The sequence below is a fragment of the Girardinichthys multiradiatus genome, chromosome 22 (genome assembly GCF_021462225.1).
Source record: "Girardinichthys multiradiatus isolate DD_20200921_A chromosome 22, DD_fGirMul_XY1, whole genome shotgun sequence".
Taxonomy (NCBI): domain Eukaryota; kingdom Metazoa; phylum Chordata; class Actinopteri; order Cyprinodontiformes; family Goodeidae; genus Girardinichthys; species Girardinichthys multiradiatus.
In genome coordinates, this window is record NC_061814.1 from 9,179,492 (window position 1) to 9,195,966 (window position 16,475).

The window sequence follows — 16,475 nt, forward strand, 5'->3', positions numbered from 1 at the left end:
GGTCAAATTATTAGGCAGCATGGGATAAATTTTCACTGTTACGCTGATGATACTCAGCTTTACTTATCCATAAATCCTGATGAGCCCAACCAGTTAGATAGACTATAAGCATGTCTTCAAGATATAAAAACTTGGATGACGTTAAATTTTTTGCTTCTAAATTCAGACAAGACAGAAGTTGTCGTCTTTGGACCGGAGTCTTTAAAAAAGAAACTGCTTAGTCAATCACTTAACGTGGATGGCATTAAATTGACCTCCGGTAATAAAGTAAAAAACCTTGTTGTTACTTTTAACCAGGACATGTCATTTAAATCCCATATTAAACAGGTTTCTAGGATTTCCTTCTTTCACCTCCGGAACATTGCCAAAATTAGAAATATCCTATCCAAGAGTGACGCTGAAAAACTAGTCCATGCATTTGTTACTTCAAGGCTGGACTATTGTAATTCTTTATTATCAGGATGTCCACAAAATGCAGTTAAAAGCCTTCAGCTGATTCAAATTGCTGCAGCAAGAGTTCTGATGAAAATTTAAAAGAGAGATCATATTTCTCCTATTTTAGCTTCCCTTCATTGGCTCCCTGTTAAGTCCAGAATAGAATTTAAAATTCTCCTCCTCACATATAAAGCCCTTAATGATCTAGCTCCATCATACATCAGAGATCTGATTGATCCATATGTTCCTCACAGGGCACTTCGTTCTCAGACAGCAGGTTTACTGGTGGTTCCTAGAGTCTCTAGAAGTCGAATGAGAGGCAGATCCTTTAGTTATCAGGCTCTTCTCCTGTGGAACCAGCTCCCGGTTTTGGTCCGTGAGGCAGACACCCTGTCTACTTTTAAGGCTAGGCTTAAAACTTTCCTTTTGATAAAGCTTATAGTTAGAGTGGCTTAGGTTATCAGGGAGGGAGCCTTCCTCCCTCCCTGTTGGTTGGAGTAAGGGGGCGTCGGATTTAGCCTAAACCGGCTCAGTTATGGTTGAGGCGCAAACACACCCTCCATTTCTGCTACCTGTATGACCCCTTCTCTTTTCCCATAGTTATAATTAGTCTGACAGAGAGAGGTATCCCAATCCTTGTGGTTTTTAGTATAACAATGACCATCAGTGGGACCCTTTGTGGGGTGCCTTCAGACGACCTTGTTTTAAATAAGCGCCGTTTAACTAAATAATCTGAACTGAAACTATCTGTGTAGTTATGCTGCTATAGGCTTAGGCTGCTGGAGGACATAATGACCACTTTCACCCTTGTCGCTACATTCTCACACTACTCTCCAATTTTGCATTATTTGCTGTCATTTCAGCTTTTAAGTTTATCTCTTTTCTCTTCCTAGAAGCTACACCTAGCCTGGCTCTGTGTCTACCTGTGACACCTTTCTGGAGAGGGGAATCGTCCGAGCTTCTGCTGGCAACAACTTAATGCACACCCTCTACTGATGATCCACATGGCCCTGTCTTTTAGTGTTTAACCCTTTCTCCCTCGTAGACATGGCGATTGACTGAGCTTAACTGTAACTAACTGTATGTGCTCTCTTTCAGACTCTAACCTTGAAAACTGGCTCAGAGTTTATCTGTTCTTTCTTTCTAGGTGAAACGACTAAAGGAGCTACATCCATTAACATTTACTTTTCCTTCCCATAGAAAGGACTCCTGGATCAGTGCTTCTTTGTTCTCTTTGTGTCTGTGCTGTGTTTTCTCAAACCCCCAGTCGGTTGTGGCAGATGGTCGCTCACACTGAGCCTGGTTCTGCTGGAGGTTTCTTCCTGTTAAAAGGGAGTGTTTTCTCTCCGCTGTCGCTACATGCATGCTCAATTGGAGGGATTGCTGCAAAGTCAATGCCAGTGACTGTCCACTGTCTCCACATGCTCATCCGGGAGGAGTGAAGGCTACAAGTCACTGACTGGATGCAATCTGCTGGGTTTCCTTAGACAGAAAAACCTTTTATCCAATTTGAATAAATAACTGAATCTGACTGCACTGTTCAGTGGTTAGGACTTATTGGAATGTATGTACCTGACTGTTGTGAAGTGCCTTGAGACAGCATGTGTTCTGAATTGGCGCTATATAAATAAAACTGAATTGAATTGAATTAAATGTGCACCTCAACTCTCCTGTTTCCACCAGAACTGTCCGTCGGGAGCTCCACAGGGTCAATATACACGGCCGGGTTGCTGTAGCCAAACCTTTGGTCACTCATGCCAATGCCAAACGTCGGTTTCAATGGTGCAAGGCGTGCAAATCTTGGGCTGTGGACAATGTGAAACATGTATTGTTCTCTGATGAGTCCACCTTTACTGTTTTCCCCACATCCGGGAGAGTTACGGTGTGGGGAAGCCCCAAAAAGCGTACCACCCAGACTGTTGCATGCCCACAGTGAAGCATGGGGGTGGATCAGTGACGGTTTGGGGTGCCATATCATGGCATTCCCTTGGCCCAATACTTGTGCTAGATGGGCGGGTCACCATTCTCGAGGACCATGTGCATCCAATGGTTCAAACATTGTATCCTGAAAGCGGTGCCGTGTATCAGGATGGCAATGCACCAATACACACAGGAAGACTGGTGAAAGATTGGTTTGATGAACATGAAAGGGAAGTTGAACATCTCCCATGGCCTGCACAGTCACCAGATCTAGGCGAGTCAGGAAATGTTTTCCTCCACCAGTATCACATAGTGACCTGGCCACTATCCTGCAAGACGAATGGCTTAAAATCCCTCTGACCACTGTGCAGGACTTATATATGTCATTCCCAAGACGAATTGATGCTGTATTGGCCGCAAAAGGAGGCCCTACACCACACTAGTAAATAACTGTGGTCTAAAACCAGGTGTTTCAGTTTCATTGTCCAACCCCTGTAAGTTCCTTTTTCCTTCTTTTATTTTGAAATATTAAATATATGAGAAAAAGAATATAATGACATAAATGATTGAAATGTTAAAACAACTAGAACAAATTTAAAAGATTTTGTTTTAAAAGATATTTGGTAATATAAATAACTAAGATAAAACCTACAATGAAAATGAAGATTTTTACTGGAAAAATTCATAGGACTAAACATCAGCGAACCTCTTTATTAAGTGAAGTGCTCACCTATTTTTATTTCATACAAATAATGTTCAAAGCCCCAGTGAGTGAAATCAGTGAGGATTTTAAAATTAGTAACTTAAAGCTCAAGCAGGCAAATATTCATAGTCAAATTATTTTCATGACACCTGACAGTAATTCAGAGCAAGCTTGTAAATTTCTCACAGAGTTGAAGTAGTCAGGTTTCAGTATCCTTCAGAGTATTATCAGCAGTTCTCTGTTAATGGCTCAGTTTTTCAGGGGCTTTTAATAAGATATTTCCACCTCCTACTTTATCGGGACCATTAAACACTATAATGGACTGCATACAATCACACGCACAAACTGAGGAAGCTGAGGGCCCAAGGAACTCAATGTAAGCACTCTGTGCTTCTATCTTAATTGAAATCAGAAGGGAAAAATTCATAAAATGCCCCAATGGGAAGAATTCAAAGCAGTTTCTGATGTGTTTTATCAAAACTGGAAATTCCCTCAAGGCGTACAGAAAGATGATCTGACCAATTTTACTTAAGGATTCTTGTCCAAAAGTTTGAGATACTGGCAGTTCAACATGATTACAGTGATGGGGACATGCTAAACCACTAGAGGATCATTATTCAAATCTAACTTCAGTAAATATTATGGCTCACTTTGAGTTTCACAATTTCTTATTGTCATTACACGTGTGCCTATTAAAGGAACCTTTTCCAGGAACTAGGTTAGATTTCTTTGTTCATTATAACCCTCCTACGTTTCCGTCAAGTTAAACACAAATGAACAGGGTAGAAATTTACCCTGATAAAGGCACAGGAAGGTAGGTAGGACTTTACCAGCCACTTCTGGATGTGTGTATTTGGGGTGTTTTGGAGGAAGAGTGCTAAATATTTAGAATTTTTCCGCATTTTCATTCAGTCAGATTAGTTTCAGCTTAAAATAGTTAACAGCCCATATATTTTGGTAACTGTACCTGTAATAGATTTTAAATCATCAACTTATTTTAACAGCTATTTACAGGAAAGAGGAAGTAAATACTTACTTTAAGTTATGTTTTCTGGTTTTAAACATTTTACGTTTCAAGGTAAAATAAAAACAAATGTGTAAGTTATATAGTGCAATCGCTGTGACAGAACCTTTAGCTGTAGTTTTATTGCTCAAATAAAACTATAACTGCTATATTGCAAGCTTTTAAGTCTAAGATGTAAGCGTCACCCCCAACTCTCAGCTGCTGAGATCGACCTTGGTAGACAGTGTTGCAGAAGTTACTGCTGACATCACGGCTCTGGTAAACAGTGAAAAACGCTAACAAAATTTCCCCGGTCTAATGGTTAAAACTTATCTACAGAGACATTACAATGCTTTTAACTTTATCTTATGTTCCTTATGGATTTACAGTATATCAGCCATATTCACATGTGTAGTACATTATCTTTCTTTGTCAAAGCGAGTGTCAAATACCCCAAATAGATTTTTGTGAAGCGCGTATCGAGGCTTGTGGTTATGTATGAAGCCTCGCGGCCCTGTCGCACTATGTGACTGATTCAGGAACTGGATCGCCAGTCTGTGCATGATTCCAAATATGTGGGACAATAAAATACTGCTGGTACTCCCGCCACATTTTATTGTTTTGGGATTGTATTGCGTGTGCACTTCCAATTTATTTGAGGGTCTTTTTTCGCAATGGAACCATCAACAAAGAGGAGAGTATTGGAACAGACAGAAATTGTCAATTCCAACTTGTATAAACTTGCTGTTGCTTTTCTGCCCCCCCCCCCCCCCCTCTCTGTGCCCTGTGAAATGGGATTTTCTAAAGCAGGTGAAACCATCTCAAAGAGAAACTGCCTGAAGCTCAGCACAGTGAAAAAGTTATTTTTAAATAATAAATAACATGTCCCTAGTAACATAAACATGGTTAAAAAATAACATAAGCACATTCACATTGCAATCCTCTCCTCTATTTGTAACAATGTTCCCTTTTAATCCAGCTAATGTATTATCAAGACAGATTAATATCATATTGAGGACATATTCAGAATTTATTTATCGGCGTCACGGACATCATTCGTTTATTTATTTAGTTTAAAGCTTCACACACCAAAGTCATTTAATCATAATCCTATTTTATAGTTATCATCCACTTGATGGCAGAGTAGAGCAAATGAAGCATCATAAAGCTTCGGCTCATGAGCGAACCAATTGGATGAAAAGCTTCAGTGCTTCACAAAGCTTTATCTCGTCCCAAGTGGTAACCATGACTTAAAATATCACAGCTATACAGTATCAAGTTAATCACTAACAATTTTAATACAAAAACATCTAACTTGTCAAATATACCTTATTTAATAAGGAGAGCCACAATTATTCTTACTTAGAACAGTGTTATCTTAAGTTTTATGGGAATTATGGGTTTAGAAGCTTAATGTTTAAATGTTTGATATACCTTTATAACCCTTTTAACCAGTCCATATCTACTGAGCACATAAATGAGGATATGAAGCTTCCATTTAAGTTTACTGAACAACACACAGCCTTGATTTCAGTTCATGAAGGCCATTCAGCCTCCTGCAGCTGTTTCCACTTTCGCTGGTTGATTAGACCTTTACATAATCAGGCTGCAGGTGAGCTGAACTCTGCTGGAGTTCATCCTAAAGAGCTGTTCAATTCAACAAAGAGTGGTTCGGTTTCCAAGTCAACCAACACATCTGCAGGTTTATAAATGTCATGAACAGGTTGATAACACAAGTTTTACAAATCAAGAGATGAAAACTGTTATCTGAATGTACTGCCATCTTCAGTTTGTTTAAAAGGGGCTAGTTGGAGTGAAAACGTTTAAAGCCTCTGGGGTCTTGACAGCAGCTTTATCTTTTTTTTTTTTGTAACACCATTTAGTCTTAAGCAGGTGAATTATTCATTAAGATGTGAAATCTTGCAAAGGCATAAAAACAGTATAAATCTTATTTTAAGTTTGGTTTGGGTTCTTTTTTCTCAGAATTAACAGAATTAACTGTGCCAGTGCTGTTAATTCGCTTTTACAATGAAATGACAAAAACAACACTAACATTTTAAGCATTTGTTGAATGGAAAATATCGGTACCAGCAAACACTTAAATTCAGATATCGGGGTTTGATCTGAAGCCAAAATCATGGCTCAAAGAATCACTGAAGGAAATAGAACAAGGAGAACTCTTGAAGAACAGCATAAATTTCTGATATAAAGCTACAAATTACCTGTTGAGCTGAAGGACCAGGTGATGTTGAGGTTGAAGTTGTTCGATGCGTTGATGGATATGTCAAGGTTTTTGTTGGCCTGCACAAAAAGATGCAAAGCTGTTTTAGTTGGAGGAGATGTGGCCTTGCCTGTGATTGCTCCACTACAGAAAAAAGCACAATCTGTTTGTCTTCAATCTGCTTTCTGTCTGCAGTGTCACCTTGAAGTTCTACTTCAAATTTGGGTTTTTAATCATCTTTTGGCATAGAAAAAATATTTTTTCTGCCATTTTCAATGCTCTTCAAAAAATAAAAATAAACTATGGGTTTAATGGAACATTTTGTCACAACCTCTTTTCTATTTCACCTATACAATTTCCTGCCATCTAGAGTGAAAGAGAAATGCTGCTTATAGAAATAATTAAACTATTTCGTATTTCTAAACACTACATTTATGACACAAATAAAAGTCCAGTTTACCTGTTCTGGCGTGGCCATAAAGTTGATGGCGGTATAGTGACGGTCGTCCTCCTGAAGCAGGCTGAAGGTAAACTGGTAGTCGATCAGCAGGTTGTCTAAACAACAAAAGGAATGAGTGAAATAAAAATACTCTAGGGCCTAACGGCTATTTTCTTAGTATCAGTTTCCACTAATTTTCTCTGTTGTACAACCATCCCAAAAATAACCTCCACCCCGACATGTTTCATTAAAGTCCTTCACAGAAACAGATTTATGAGAGTAAAACAATGTGCTGCTGGCTGCGAGTCAATATTCAATTAGATGACTAAAGCTACAGTGGTCAAGAGCTTTGGTAAATGATCTCAGTCGGAGGCAAAAGTAAACAATGTTAGAAGGTAAAAATAAACAGATGTGTTTTATAAATGTGAACATGAGTAACTTTATCGTGCTCGTCTGTTTCTTAAATGATCGTCCAGATGGATCAATAAAAACATGAGCGAGACTAAATAATCATGTCCTCTGAGTGAGTTTATCATTTCTGAAAGCAGCTCCTGATGAGTGTCTGGGCTGCTCTGTTTCAGAGACACAGTAAGGAGCATACGAAGAGAATCGTAAGTGATTCAACCTCTGGATGGACAGCAGGAGCTTCCTTGGGTCACCTTGTTTGCCTGCTGGACTGGGGGTAGGGGAGGTAAGACCACAAAGGACAAAGGCAGAGGAGGAGGAAGATTAAAAAATCTGAAGAGAAGGCAGCTCTGTGGCCAGGAGAAGATAACGGGAGGAAAATAAATGTATTTTTTGGTTAATCAGTATGACTGTTAACCCCTCAGGTGGGTTGTGAAAATCTGTGCACATAAAAAGCAGAACGGTCTCAAACAAGCAGCACCTTGTATTTTTAGCTTCAACGGGAGTTTATGTTCTCAGACTATTTTCACAACTTCTACCTCCAATCCAGGCCAGTATAAGGACAGTCTCTGAAAAAATCTTAACCTAACATCAGCATGGGCACCTTGCCATTCCATCATTGCAATGGCTGATATTTATCAATGTCTCACATCGATTTTGGCCTGAAAGTAATAACTTTATACATGTTGCCCAAAAAGTTACCTTTGCCATTGAAAGTCTTAAAGAGTCACTCAGTTGGTTGAAGGTTTTTTGAAACCATTTTTTAGCACAAAGTAGCTTTTAATAAAAAAGTTATAATAAAGGTTTTGGGTAGATTTGTGCTCACTGAAATGTAATGTGATACAGCAGCTAAGTGCTGCTCAGTTTCTTTTCACAATGCATATGTAAAACGAAAATTAAACACAAGGGTGAGATTTGAAATCGAATGTACATACTAAATGCCACACTGCTTCAGAAAAGCACCTCCTGTTTGTGAAGCCTACTTCATCATTTCTATTAATTTTCTATCAAAAAGTTAGTTCTTTTTTTATCCCATCTTGTGCCACAGAAAAGGAACTGAACTTAAAGTTTGTTAGTAGCAAAACAACGGCAGGTAGCAGGTATTTTTTATGCCTTTCAATGCACTATTAGGTCTTTCATAAATGGGGGTAAATCACCACGATAACAGTAAAGTGGAAAAAGAGTATACACATAACTTCTTTCTCACTATTGACATAAAATCAGACCAAATAACCACACCCAATAAAGAAATGCTGACCAACACAGAACCCATTCATAATTAATCTAAATTAGATGCCTGTCACTTTACTGAGTATCTGTCTTTTGTCTCAATGGTGCAGGAAGACACAACCCTTTAGGAAAATAGTTCTTCATAAGCATAAAGTACAAATAATGTAATCACCAGAAAAGCCAGGCTGCCATTGATTTTTCCACCACATCAATGCCACACCTCCCACATACCATGTACACAACACATGTATGCCAGCGCTACTGAATCAATGCAGCTGTCAATCAATTATGGCAGCAATGGCCCAATAAAACACATTAATCTCACACTACATTATCCAGACGCCACCCTGACCTCAGGATGCTTAAAACTGAAAGTGAAACTGACACCATGACCTATTGTGTGACTTATTTAACTAATGACGATGTGACCACTAGGGGGCACTCGTAGAAAATTGAAATTTCATACCAATATGGTCAGTTAATCCTTGATTGTAATTAAAACCACAATGAGATGCTGGGGTCATGGCAAAAGTAATGCACACACTATTTGGAACAGGACCACTTTAAAAGCGGCACACAAACTTCAAACACATTGCAGGACCTTATTTTTAGAACAAAATGTTTGTTTACTAATTGGGAGCCGTAGGAGTTGTATCGTCACTACTGTATGATGCTTGTGCTTTTATAAAAATAATCCCCATTATACACAGACAGGCTCCTAAGGCAACCTGAAAAGCTAGAATAAATAAATTAAAGATGTATAAATTGAACATGTCTGACAGTAAAGCAAGGTTTTTGCGCCTAGATTCACACAGCTAATTGAATGCATCTTTCAGAAAAATGAAATAAAAATATAATAACCTGGAAGATTTTAGTGTATGAGAAGATTTTCATTGATGAAGATCAAGAAAGCTCTGTAACCATTTGCTGTCTTAGTGAAAAGGCATTGTTTTATTGGGCTGTAATCATTTTATTATGAAGACAGGTACAATAAATTTGAGCAGAAAGTAGAAAAATATATTTTCAATGTTCTTATTAAATTTTAATTAGAAATCACTGAACCCATTAATGGTAAGTCAGAGCTAAACAAATTTTGGAGCTATGAAATTGGCCAAAATCGATTTGATGCACCACTATATAAAACTGCATTTTCCACATACATAAATGTTCAACCTTTTTCCAAGTGAATTACTTCGGTTTTTGGGGGAAAAAAGCTTAATGTCATCGAGGTGTTTATAATATATTCTGGTAGCATTGAAACTGTACATTTTCTGTGTAATAAGACCATGGTATGTGGCTTCATTAGGTCAATTTAGCTTCTTTAATTTTGTTCTTTTTTTGGCGCTGGTGGAGTTCCTAAAGTTTGTGCATCTCTGAATCAGAAACCATGGAGCTGTCACCAGAAAAAATGCTCCATTTCTACAGGTAACGTGCTGGTTTCTAACTTTCTGTGGCTGAACTCACCAGAGACACTGTAAAGCTTTTTCAGCTTACAGAGCAGAAAAAAAACCAACTCACTGTCACACTGCCGGGAGAGATTCTGTGTTATCACCTTCCTCTTAGCTGTACAATCCCGGGGCGTCACCGAGACCAAAGCAAATTATGTTTGACAAACACTCTTGTTTTGTTCAGCATTCATGGCAACTTAGCCTGAACAGCAGATATGATCAGATCAAAGAGAATATTTTTTTCCTTCCCTTTCTCTTCCAGGCAGACATGCTCCAATGCTGCTCACTTGTTTATTCCATAAGGGTCTGCGATACAGCATCAGAGAATGTGGGTTTTTATTTGTCAAGGGAAAAAAAAGAAAACTTGTGCACACATGTATGTGTGAGTGTTTCTTCAATGTATCCAGTGTGTGCATTACTGTCATGTGTGTTTAAGAGTGGATTTTCCTGCACTGTTAATTAAGAAAATTAGGGGAAAAAAACCCATAAAAAACAAAAAGACATTCAACTCACAAAAATCACACATCGACAGGTTAATTTCAAGGTATTTAGGAACAAGAGCAAGAGGCAGGTTTAAAAGTTAATCTTTGCTAATTACAAATCCCATCTGAGAAATCTGACGGCAGTTTCATTTAGACAATTACATGTGAATATTCTAACTCTAGATAAATCACATCAAAGTATCACTAGATGTACTAGAAATCCCAAGAAGAACTAAAATGAAAAACCCTATGCCATGTTCTCAGTTTTACTAATTTGTAAGCTGATACAGCCTAAAAGAACTCGAACAACTCAATGTAGAGCAGACAGAAACCCCCACCCAGAACACAATCTGAGAGAGATATCTGCAGTGAACAGCAGCTCACAAACAAGCGTCAATTTGTCAACAATATCATTTTGACAGAATGTCTCATTGACGTTTTATTTAATGCTTGTTACCAACTCATTATTTCCCATTTGCAACACTTTTCCGATGAAGCGTAAAGCACACTGTGCAACATCACCGTGTTCAGGAAACAGGTGAAATAAACAAGAGAATGAGAATTGCATATACTTAACATATTAAGAAATGTTAAATAATATATGTCAAATCTTTTTTAATCTATCTCTCGAACAATAGGTGACCTAATTACAGCTAAAAACCAAAAAGTAACCACGTTTTACCCATTTAATAAAATATATCAACAAAAATGTGCATTCTTGCTGAAGAAAAAGTTTGAACCCCCTACTCCCCCTAGCTATGGTAAGACCCTTTTGGAAGGATATGCCTCTTATTGCCATCTCTCAGACTCTCCAGTCCATTTAAAGAAAGTTTGCTCCACTTTTCACAGCACCTCAATGAGATCAAGATCTGGGCTTTGACTATGCAAAATAACTTCCATTTCCAAAGTTTCGGCCAGTCCTTGGTCGCTTTGGGGCATTGCCATGTTGACCAGCCTAAATTGTTTTACAGATGGTCTCATATTTTACACAAGTATCCTTTAATACACAGTAGAATGCATGGTCCTATGACACTGAATTGACCAGGTCCTGCTGCAGCAAAACATTCCAAAACCATGACACTTTCACCTCCATGCTTCATAGATGGTAAGAAGTTATTTTTCCAGAATGCTGTTTGTGATGTATGCCAAACATGTCATCTGACTATTCTATTAATTGTGAGTTTGTTTTATTCAATTTCAAATGTGTTTGAAAAGTGCTATATAAATTAAAGCTAAACTGAATTGAATTCTTCTGGTGTCCAAAGAACATTATCTTTATCTAGGATCCCTCTGGAAGAACGTCAGGCTAGCCTTGATGCATTTTACAAATAGCAGAGGTTTCCTCTTGTGCAGTCTCTTTTTGACTGCAGAAACATTCACATTCTATCAACAGTAGCGAGGGCCTGTTGTCATCCCACAATCACATATAAATGATTTTTGAGGACTGCTTGTAGCACCTTGTGGTCTGCTGTTAGGCTGAACTTGCCTGGACATCAAATCCCTTGTAAGCTGCTACAATATTCTTTCTGTAGGCCCATTGTGACCTAATTTATTCCTCACCAAATATTGAAAATTGTTATTATGTGTTACAGAACATTTTAAAATGCATTTTCTTCAGTTTTTTTGCTGTTTGTTTATTTTACTTAAATTTATCTGATCACAGGACTACAATAAGCTGTACACTTCCTAGTACTTGGTTTTATGTAAGAGTGGCCAGAAAAAAGCAATTACTTAGTGTTAACAATTAGAAGCCACGTCTTGAGTGTGCCAAAAGGCATGTTGGTGACTCCCCATGTATGGAGGAAGGTGCTCTGGCCAGATGAGACAAAATTTTACTTTTTAACCACCAAGAAAAACACAATGTTCTGCCGCAAAACCAACACCTCTTGGGTATATAAACCTGGTGGCAGCATCATGCTGTGGGGATGTTTTTTTAATAGCAGGGACTGGGAAACTGGTCCGAGTCAAGGGAAAGGTGGATGGTGCTAAATACAGGGATATTCTTGAGCAAAACCTGTGTCAGTTTCCCTATGATTTGAGACTGGATGGATGTTCACCTTTCAGCAGGAGAATGACCTGAAGCATACTGCTAATGCAACACTGGAGTGGTTTAATAAGGGGAAACATTTAAATGTGTTGGAATGGCTTAGTCAATGTCCAGACCCTAATCCAATTGAGAATTTGTGGTTAGCCTTGAAGGTCACCGTTTACAAGTGAAAACCATCCAACATGAAGGAGTTGGAGAAGTTTAGCCTTGATGAATGGGCAAAAATACCAGTGGCAAGATGTGGCAAGGTCATAGAGATGTATCCAATGAACCCTTTACAATGACGCTGATAGTGACAGTGACACTGTATTGGCTGCCGCAGCTCCTGGTCTATGTGTACCATGTGACCTATGGTTACCACAGTGGGACCTAGATAAATGTCAGTGTAGCAAATAGTCAAGCACAGAATCCAGGCATCTTTGACAGAAATAGATTGTAGTTATAATGAATGGCCTCAAGTCACAAAAGCTGTTGAATGCTGAGTTCTTTAATACAAAGACTGAAATCTGAAGTGGTTGCAACATTCTCAGAACATGTTTTGTCTATGATGTTGTTTTACCCCTTAAATATCAAAGCCTGAATGTTTAAAAAAAAATCATGACAAATTAATCCCTTCAATCATCTAAGCCTGACATAAATATTCAGTCATTCTTTGAGTATAGTTGTGTTTTAAATGAGAATGTAAGCTAATCAGCAAACACTGGTTCCAGCTGTTTTCAGCCCAGCTAAGCTTTTCCAGCAGGCTTGAGGGTATCAAGCCCTACTGTGTGCAGACTGACTGGTGTTAGCTGGCAATTCAGCTGTCTGCTGGTCTTAGGAGTGGAAGCTGTGGGACACTCAGTGCCTGCTGCTAATGAGTCATCCCTTGTAGCTGGTTGTGATGGAGTATGACAGTGCTTCATTAAATTGTTGTAGTAGTGATGCCCACTCATGAATGATAGCCAGACTAGGGGCAAACTCATTAAACAGCAAAGTTGTCTTTCATCAATTGACTTGTGGTTCAATATGAAAGCCTTTACTGAACCGAAGCAATTCTTTCTGTGCTTCAGCGCTGAAAGAAATAAGGAACATGCCAGTCAATAGCTGGATACTTGGATTTATTATTCTATTTATCAAGTTCATCAACATAAATTTCTGACAGGTGCTGTAACATGAGCATATAAACCTGGGACAAGCTAATGCGACTGGCATTTACTTTGTTTTAATACTAGGCCAGGCTAATCAATACAATCTTCCAATGGAGTAATAATGCATTAGGCATTATTTGATTGTGTTTTTTACTTCATTACTTTCACATCCAACAAAAGAGCTTTTACTTGTAATATACAGTTCCTCTTAACTCTGTTAAAATGCCAGGTTTATGTGATCTAAATCGAAACTGAAAAAATCCCATCAAAGTGTGCACACCACTAACATACTTTGGTAAAGCACTTTTTGTTTGTTTAGAATTTAGCATTCAGTCTTTGATAGGAGTGGAATTAGAATCCCACATCTTGACTTAATATGTACTCACTCTGCCTTGCAAAGGTTCTCCAAATTTATCCGATTACGAGGACACCTCTTCCACAGCCCTTTTGAGGTGACCCCATAGATGCTCTGTCAAATTTAGTTTCATACTATGGCTAGTTCCAAGTACCAGTCTGTATTTAGAACTATTTAGAACTCTTGACCCTTGACAAAAACGTCAGTTCTATCAGTGGAAAACTAACCCCGCTGCACGGTGCTGCTACAAACACCTCTCAAGCTGGGCTTGGCTTTATTTTGGTAATGTGCAATTTTGTTTTCCTACTTTATTAAAATGTGGCCCAAAAGTTCAAAGTTGGTTTCAACAGATCATAACACAATCTCTCACACAGGCTTGGGATATTCTAGTTAGTCATGGAGGTTATTCAAAAAACAGAATTTTGCTTTGCTACGCGACCCTTTAGTCTAGACATATTGAGAATACAGGAGATTGTAAAACAAATGTAAAACAAAACCAATACTTGTTGGAAATTTCTGCAGCTCCTTCAGTGTTGCTGTCAGCCTCCATGACTAGTTTAAGTCTTGCCTTTCCATCCGTTTGGAAAATGTCCAGCTCTTGTAAAGTCGCTTTATTCTGACATTATCCGTCCAGTCACACAGCAATGGATAAATAAATTAATGAGTCTGAATCAGCTTTTTAAGTTTTTGAACATGGATGCATCTCTCTTATCCACTTTAAATCTCAGCAGCTGTTAGATTATATAGTCATCACTGCCCACAACAAACCAGATCGCTTATATTGTACAGGGTATGGTCACATTAGAGGAAAAAAGCTTTGAAATGATCTATCAATGTTTGTTTTATTTTAATTGGGTGTGTACATTTTAGGGAACCGCTGTTCTCTTGTTTTTCCATAGGCTTGATGAACTGACTTATATTTACCTGCTACCAATTTATGTCAAACATGACATGCCAAGTCATAGTGGTTGTTATTTCACTGCTTCCACATTGTATCATTTCACAGTATGTATCATCACATAATCACTGCCTGCCTTTTTTTTTTTATCTCAGTGGTATGTCAGAAAAATGCCTCAGATGTGTTTATAGAAAAACTTTGGGAGATCTTATTGTTCTATTTAGGCAAAACAATTTAAAAAGTCAGAGTCGGAAAGAAGTGTTTTCACAGATTTTTTTCACACCTGCACTTAGTTCACACTTGACAGGTTATAATATAGAAAACTGATGTTAGTACTCTGTGGTAATGTGAACATTTCAAGAAATGTGACAAAATGTTTATGCACAAAATTGCCCTGAACAGGTGGGTCTCGGGCTGCTCAAATGCAAAATGGTTTGATTAGAATTCTGTGCACAACACCACTACAATAGGTTTATTTCAAGGAAGATTCGGCAAGACATAAGAGTTAATGTAAAGGGTGATTTGTATGATACGCTACTACTCAACTTCGAGTATTAGTTTGGTTTAGATAGATCGTATATCCCTGCCTATAAAGGACTCTCAGGCACAAATTTTCTTTTTTGGACCTCTGACTCACTGCATGTGTTTAGGACAATAGGTGCATTCTACTAAAAAGGACAGTGTGATGTGTGTGGAATAACTACACACATTTAAACTCAGCAAAAGTCGACTGGAAGGGATGTTTTACTTAAATCCATAAACTGCCGAATTACGCTGGTAAAGGAGTACATGCATAGCAGTGCTCACCTCTGCTGGTCATTGGGGTCCTCTGTTCTGCACGTTTTTTGATCTTTCCCATGAACACACCTTATTCAAAAAACTAAACTACACCCTCAGCATATGTTGTCAAGGTCAGTGAAATCCTCATGATGAGCTATTTATTTATATTAGGCATTTTCAGGCAGGGAAGGTCTAAAACATGCAGAAAAGTGACCCTGAGCAACAAAGGTAAGGTAAGGTAAGGTAAGTTTATTTATATAGCGCTTTTCAGCAACGAGACACTCAAAGCGCTGTACATACAATTACAATACAATCACAAAGCAAATAAACATATACAGATATAGAAAAACAAATCGAATGATAAAATCAAACAACAGAGGTAATTTAAAAAAGTAAACTAAAATAAAATAAAGAGAACAGAATGATGGACAAGAAAATTAAAGGAAAATTGGACTGAAACGCAACTAATCATGCCTAAATGGCACAGTCAAAGCCCACTCTAAACAAATAAGCTTTTAATCTTGATTTAAAGCAACTTAGGGTTTTGGTGCTTTTACAATTTTCTGGCAGTTTACTCCAGATTAGTGGAGCATAAGAACTAAAAGCTGCTTCTACATGTTTAGTTCTGGTTTTGGGTATGCTGAGTAGATTTGAGCCAGATGACCTGAGAGGTCTGGCTGGTTGATACACTGACAACAAGTCTGTAATGTATTTTGGTGCTAAGCCATTCAGTGATTTATAGACTAACAGAAGTATTTTAAAGTCTATTCTCTGAGCTACAGGGAGCCAGTGTAGGGACTTTAGAACTGGGGTGATGTGCTCCACTTTCTTAGTTCTAGTGAGGACGCAGGCAGCAGCGTTCTGGATCAACTGCAGCTGTCTGATCGACTTTTTAGGCAGACCTGTGAAGATACCGTCGCAGTAATCAATTCTACTAAAGATGAACGCATGAATTAGTTTTTCAAGGTCCTGCTGAGACATT

At 38.3% G+C, this 16,475-nt stretch overlaps 1 protein-coding gene across 3 annotated transcripts in view; it reads right to left on the bottom strand.

Annotated features, from left to right (window-relative positions):
- LOC124859164 (attractin-like protein 1) overlaps window positions 1-16,475 on the bottom strand; it is a 482,005-nt gene that overhangs the window by 244,925 nt on the left and 220,605 nt on the right. For all 3 annotated transcript variants that reach the window (XM_047351754.1, XM_047351757.1, XM_047351755.1), the window contains exons 23-24: window positions 6,743-6,837; window positions 6,284-6,362 (exon numbers count right to left, since the gene is read on the bottom strand). In XM_047351754.1, the coding sequence (XP_047207710.1) occupies window positions 6,284-6,362; window positions 6,743-6,837 (174 nt within the window). The remainder of the gene's footprint in view (window positions 1-6,283; window positions 6,363-6,742; window positions 6,838-16,475) is intronic.